Source organism: Ammodytes marinus (assembly GCF_949987685.1).
Source record: "Ammodytes marinus genome assembly, chromosome: 4".
In the NCBI taxonomy this organism is placed as follows: Eukaryota; Metazoa; Chordata; class Actinopteri; order Uranoscopiformes; family Ammodytidae; genus Ammodytes; species Ammodytes marinus.
Window position 1 is genome coordinate 6,231,089 of NC_137233.1, and position 6,354 is coordinate 6,237,442.

A 6,354-nucleotide genomic window follows, 5' to 3' on the forward strand; every position below is an offset into this window, starting at 1 on the left:
CTGCTGTTTCTTTGGTGGAGCAATAAAAGACAATGTAGTCCCAGTCTTCTTGTGTACACACAAAGTCAGTTTTATAAGGCAGGTGTTTCCCTGAGCAGATAACTGGCTAAACCTCTTCCCTTTCAGTTTGCAAACCACAAAACGGAGCCTCACAGCCAAGTTAAGGAGTGCCCATCTGTTTAGATACAGTTGAATGTTTATGGGTTTCCTTACAATGTTGGGGCCTGTTCTGATGCAGTTGGCTGACACGTGGCACCCTCCATTGTTGGACAGGCAGCCGTCAATCTCTGTCAACACACAACAGGTCGGAAACTAATATTTATGACAGATACAACTTGTTATTCAGAATAGTTCTATGTTCTAAATACAATTTGGTTTCTCTCTGCTTCTTTAAGCTAAGAACGAAACTCAAAACTTAAAATTTCTGGCAAAAAAACAAGTAATAATTCCCTATTAATGTGTTTGGATATACAGTATGATTCCTTTCTCAGTAACACTATATAGGGATGGATACATGTTATAGATACTCATTACAGCAGCAATGAAAGCCATAACTTAAAGTTGTTAAAAAACCTGATTGATCTTAAACAGCATCACATGTACATTTAAATTGACGTGATTCTGAACAGTTGTGATATAATGAAAGTTTAATACAAACTAAAGTAAATAAATGCATAAATAAATATTCCCACCATGACCCACCTGGGCTCCACATTTAGAGAAATTAAACTTTTAGAATTTACAAAATGTCAAATATTTTAAGATTTTCCAAGGCCTTTGTAAGACATTAGGAAGGTCAGAGGTCAGGGCTACTACTACTACACACACACACACACACACACACCAGGACAACGTACCCAGGCAGATGACCCCGTCTCCAGTGTAGCCCTCTCTACAGGCGCAGGTCCTCTCCCCTCCAGACACTTTGGTGCAGTTGGCGTTATATGAACATCCACCGTTAGACAATTTGCACAGATCCATTTCTGAGACACACAAGAAAGAATTCATAAGATTTGTGAAGGATGTGTCTGTGTGTGTTTTTGTGTGCGTGTGCGTGCGTGCGTGTGTGTGTGCATGTGTCTGTGTGTGTGTGTGTGTGCATATCTTTACCTTTGCAGTAGGTTCCATTGCCTTCATATCCAGCCACACACACACAGGCAGGAGCCGAAAGCTTTGGCCCTGTTACGCAGCTGCGACAGACGACAAACTGTTCAATATTTATGTCACATATTTCTACTGAAGCCGAGGGCAGCACTCAACTACAATCACTTTTAAAGCACAAGACGGCAGGTATTCTATATTTTTCGAATCATCGCAAATCCAATGTGCAGAACTAAAACGTAACTGATACTAACAAGAGTTCAGTATTAGGGGCCCAGGAGAGAAAAGAGATGAGGGAAGGAAGTTTATTTTTTCTTTATGCACGTCAAGAAGAAAGATAAAATGAAACGTCCTCTAAGTTCCACTTATAACTGCAATGCACTGTATCAGAGTGAAGGTATTGCATTCTTTTCCCTCAAGTATTCCGCTTATTAGACGGTCCCTACATCGTTTGTGTTTTACAGTAATAATAACGTTTTGCTGTTGAGTTATTAATCCCAGAAGTTTGAATCTGACAATATCTTTGTAACGTTACCGCAGTCTTGACATTGTATGAAATCTATATTCACAAAAATTGTAATTGCACTTGGTCCTCGACAAAATGCATAATGAAAACAAAACCCCCTCCTTTCATTTTATCGTCTCTCCCATGGCCCTAATACTTTCACACATAACCAAGACATACAGCTTACACTTCAGGATTTAAAGCAATAAATGTAGTTTTTTTTTAGCCATTAGTAACAAATCTTCCCCACTGACTGTTCAGTTAGGGGTACAGAGCAGCAACACCTGGCAGGATGACTTACTTGGCGTTCTCGTCACACACACCCCCACAGGCGTCGTCCCTGATCTCTGAAACACACACACACACACACACACACACACACACACACACACGCACACACGCACACACACACACACACACACACACACACACACAATGATTTCAGGCGATAACAGAAAAAATATTGAGTGTGGTTTCACTGTGTATGTGTGTGTGTGTGTGTGTGTGTGTGTGTGTGTGTGTGTGTGTGTGTTAGAGTGTGTATGTCTGTGTGTGTGTGTGTGTGTGTGTGTGTGTGTGTGTCTTACCTACAGAGCAGGAAGCTCCTTTCCATCCTTTATTACACACACACCTGCCACTTCCTGCTATACCATCCTCACACTTCCCGTGGTCACACGCGCACTCTGCAAAACACACACACACATTTATTAAATAATTTTTTCTACTTTATTTTTAAGTTACATATTCTAAATGTAGGCCTGTGTGTTCCTGCAGTTTTTATTTCATATAATACAGTAGGATTACAGGAACTACTAATTGAATGGGGTCTGAGAAAAGTCTAAATAATTATTTTGTTAGCTTTTAAAAACTTGAGCTCCCCTAGGGCTTTAGAAATGCTTCACAAAATTCGATCTTGTTTTTTTCGTGTGTGCATGTGTGCGTTTCTGTGTGTGTGTGTGTGTGTGTGTGTGTGTGTGTGTGTGTAATTTCTAGTATATGTGTGTGTGTGTGTGTGCATGCGTGCTTGCGTGTGTGCGTTGCTCACTGGAGGTGCAGTTGACGCCGTATCTTCCCGGTTCACAGTCCTCACACGCGGTGCCATGGAAACCCTCGTAGCAACGGCACTCCCCGTTGCCGTCGTTACCGTCCTGACACAGCCCGTGGTTGTAGCACCAGCTGCCCACGTCTCCGGGGCACTTGTAGCACTCGTGACCGTAGTAACCGGGGCAACACGAGTGATCCTGCAGGACAGACAGACAGGATTATTATTATTTTTAATAATTGAAATTGTATTTTCTTTTGTCATCCACATACATAGAGGCAACAACAATATCAGTTTTTATCTTATATCACAGGCCTGAGCTTGGTATAAATAAAATAGAAATGCAACTATATTTATAAAAACAAGGGAGAAAAGAAAATATAGGTGCAAATTGTTCCCGCCAAATTGCTTCATACAAATAATTCAAAAATTGAATATAATTAGTTGATATTATTATGATGATTATTAGTAGCAGAAGGCCTAGTAGTAAAACTCTTTTCAGACCTGGAATCTGTACAATTGCTGATTTCATCTATGTATTAGTGTAGTTTAAGTGATGACCTTTTGTCCTTCAGGTATAAGTATCTCTTCCAAAGACTAAAACAGAAGCGCTGTCACTGCTGCACAAAAGCAATGAGTTGGAAAATATTGATACCAAAGAAGAGGAGAGTTAATCTTTAACTCCCAGGTTGCATCACTGCCCTTCGAGACTAATGAACCTTTTTAATTGTCTTTTCAACATCCTCCTGAAGGCATATTCTTCACATGTGTTTTCCAATCTACAAATTATAATTTTCTCTTGAAAAAATCTGTTCCGTGCACACATACTTAGGTTTCTTTTTACCCCATTAAAGGGGTTTTTGGGAAGATTTACCTTGACTGAATTTAGGGTCTAAGGACAGAGTGTGTGGTACTGTATGGCAAATTGCAATATTTGATATTCAGCTATATGAATAAAATTTAAATTACTTGAATGGTTCGAACAAAAAAAAGAGAAAAAAAAGGGTTAAGATTCACAGTAAAAGTGCACTGATTGTTATTGGTAGTGGTCAGAACTAAATTGCTATTGGTAGTGTGAGCAGACCGTGGTTATCTTCAGACACATGGTGACACAGCCGGACACTGACTTCCTCCTGTATCCCACTCGCTTCCTGTATTTACAGTTGGGTCGCATGTTGGGCGGGAACTCTTGTTTGATCTGCAGTAAAGAAAAACAACAATAGAAACACATTCGAACCAAAACGTGAGAGCTGGAAGGAACACAGCCATCTACTGAAACTCAAAATTCAACTATTTACTTTATTTTGTTGATTAAAAACTAAATAAAAAAGACATGACTTCACACATGACACATACACTTTTGTTGTATTGTTGTCTGACCCTCAATATATATAATGACAATATGCTGAACTCGTAGAAACAGATTTATTTTTCAGTGATTTTGTGTGGTACAAATAATAACAGCAAGGCCTGTACTACACAGTTTGATTAAATATAATTTAGTCTTCTCGGACCCTTGCTTTGCACACACACACACACACACACACACACACACACACACACACACACACACACACACACACACACACACACACACACACACACACACACACACACACACACACACGGGTTAAAATGTGTAGCTGATTTCACTCTTACTTACTGGTTTGTAGCTGAACAGACATCGTGGAGGTCCAGCACAGTCTGCACATCTTCCCTAGGGACGAGGAGAGACACACGGACAGACACGTTAAAACAAACTTTGTTTTCCATCCATCCAACCCCTTTTAACCCATGTATGTAAATGCTGATCTAAATCCTTTTGTCCCACCATTGCTGGGAAAATGCCCGTTTACAGAGCCTAGGCTGTGTATTACCATTGGACTTTTTTTCCCCAGTGCACACACAGTACATGTAGCAGATCAAGAGGAGATATTCACTGATTTTTACAAAAAGTGAAATATTCTCCAGGATCGTTGACTCAACCTTAATGCTTTACAGTGATTGGCTCAGCTGTTTCAGAACTATTAGATCAGTGCTATGATTAGATGAGTTTATTTATTAATCACCCCTCCTGTTTATTTGTGTCTCTTGTGTTGCTCTCTTCACTTTTGTGTTTCTCTTATATCATTTTCTACTTCTATATTGCATTGTTGAAGGGTTGGAAGCTTGAGTCTCACAAATTTCCTTGCCAACCACTGCTGTTGTAATTGTTAATGTGCATATGACAAATAAAGCATTTTGAATGTTGAGCCCTTACGTTGACCTGCAGGGAGACCTCTCTATTGCAGCGGTTGCGTCGGACTGTGAGGACCTGAGGGATGACTATCAACACTCCGTACAGCGTCTCCTTGAAACTGCTGCCGAGAAGAACCTCGTTCACGAGCGTCTGCAGGACCAGAAACAAAAAACACATTCTTTACTCTGACGGGAACGATTTACACATTATTTAAAGAACACTTAACAGTGTGTGTTCGCATGTTTTTGCACATACACTTTGAATCTTTTATACTTTCAAATACTCCCATCAGTATATGAAAATTAAAGGTGCTACGAGGAATTTTAAATATTTCTGAAACGGTCTAATTTTTCCTCTGATGATCAAAATGTACATGTAACATCAAACGAGACCATCAGTGCAAAAAATTGAATTTTTTTTTTTTGTTCTTAATACCTTTGTCATGGTTACGCTCACCCAGGAACAACAGCTGGAGTTGTAAAAACATTACCGCTTTTGTCCAAAGAGGGTGCTAGAATAAACACAAACTGAAGATACCCTGGAGCACTGTTAAACTTCCTATGAGAAGTATATAAATGTTAATGAAAATGTAAAATTTTTCCTCTGATGATCATAAATGACCTGTACCAGCAAACAAGACCATCGGTGAGAAGAATGCCGTTTTTTTTACAGCTATTATTAATGCCTTTTTCGCTGGTTCAATATCCCGGGAACTTGAAAACTAGAAAACTATTTACCTGGTTGTTGCTGTTTAAGTGGAACTGGACCTGGAACTCGCTACCTAGCAACGTGCTTTTCAGCGTTCCGTCGGACAGGTGGTCGGGGAAGAGCAGCTCCCCCGGAATCGCATGGTACCTGAACACATCCGGGTCCTAGACAGAGACGCAGACCCACACAGAAACACACAGACAGTGGGTTAAAAGGAGTTATTGAAGGGGGCGCTCGTGGTTTAGTGGTTAGAGGGCCCCCTTCTCCCCTTAAAGGTGAAGTGTTTAATATTGGAGTATTGAGCAGCATATAGTGGTGAGATTCTAGATTGCAGAATTTACAGAAGCTACGGTGGTTGAAGCTAGGTACTAAAGAAGGCATCATCCACCATTGCCTCAAGTCTTTCCACAATATCAAGTGATGAGTTGAAGATGTCTTCAGTTATTTATTCTATAGTAGGCCTACTTCTTCTTCGTCTTCCAACATTTCCCAGAATGCCCACTATCTATATAAAAACACGAAAGACTTTGTCCGTTCTGTGCTACTGTAAAACATGGTGGTGCAACATGGTGGCGCATCTTTTTGTGTTATTTTATATTAAAGTGTTTGTTGGTGAGCGCTGCATCATATCATCTGGACGTACCAGGAGGGTGGAGTTAGTCCGACTGAGGTGCTGCTTTATAGCTTCATCTGTCGGCAGCAGGATGGTGAAATCCTCTGAACCCAGCTCCTCTGACAGGTTGTACATCTGTGAAAAAA

At 40.3% G+C, this 6,354-nt stretch overlaps 1 protein-coding gene across 1 annotated transcript in view; it reads right to left on the bottom strand.

Moving 5' to 3' along the window:
* The window catches only part of stab1 (stabilin 1), a 59,369-nt gene that overhangs the window by 25,947 nt on the left and 27,068 nt on the right, over positions 1 to 6,354 (bottom strand). Inside the window, exons 30-40 of the mRNA XM_080025899.1 lie at positions 6,239 to 6,343; positions 5,625 to 5,759; positions 4,909 to 5,037; positions 4,312 to 4,365; positions 3,733 to 3,846; positions 2,652 to 2,847; positions 2,194 to 2,289; positions 1,908 to 1,953; positions 1,111 to 1,190; positions 858 to 983; positions 214 to 287 (exon numbers count right to left, since the gene is read on the bottom strand). Of these exons, the coding sequence (XP_079882025.1) occupies positions 214 to 287; positions 858 to 983; positions 1,111 to 1,190; positions 1,908 to 1,953; positions 2,194 to 2,289; positions 2,652 to 2,847; positions 3,733 to 3,846; positions 4,312 to 4,365; positions 4,909 to 5,037; positions 5,625 to 5,759; positions 6,239 to 6,343 (1,155 nt within the window). The remainder of the gene's footprint in view (positions 1 to 213; positions 288 to 857; positions 984 to 1,110; positions 1,191 to 1,907; positions 1,954 to 2,193; positions 2,290 to 2,651; positions 2,848 to 3,732; positions 3,847 to 4,311; positions 4,366 to 4,908; positions 5,038 to 5,624; positions 5,760 to 6,238; positions 6,344 to 6,354) is intronic.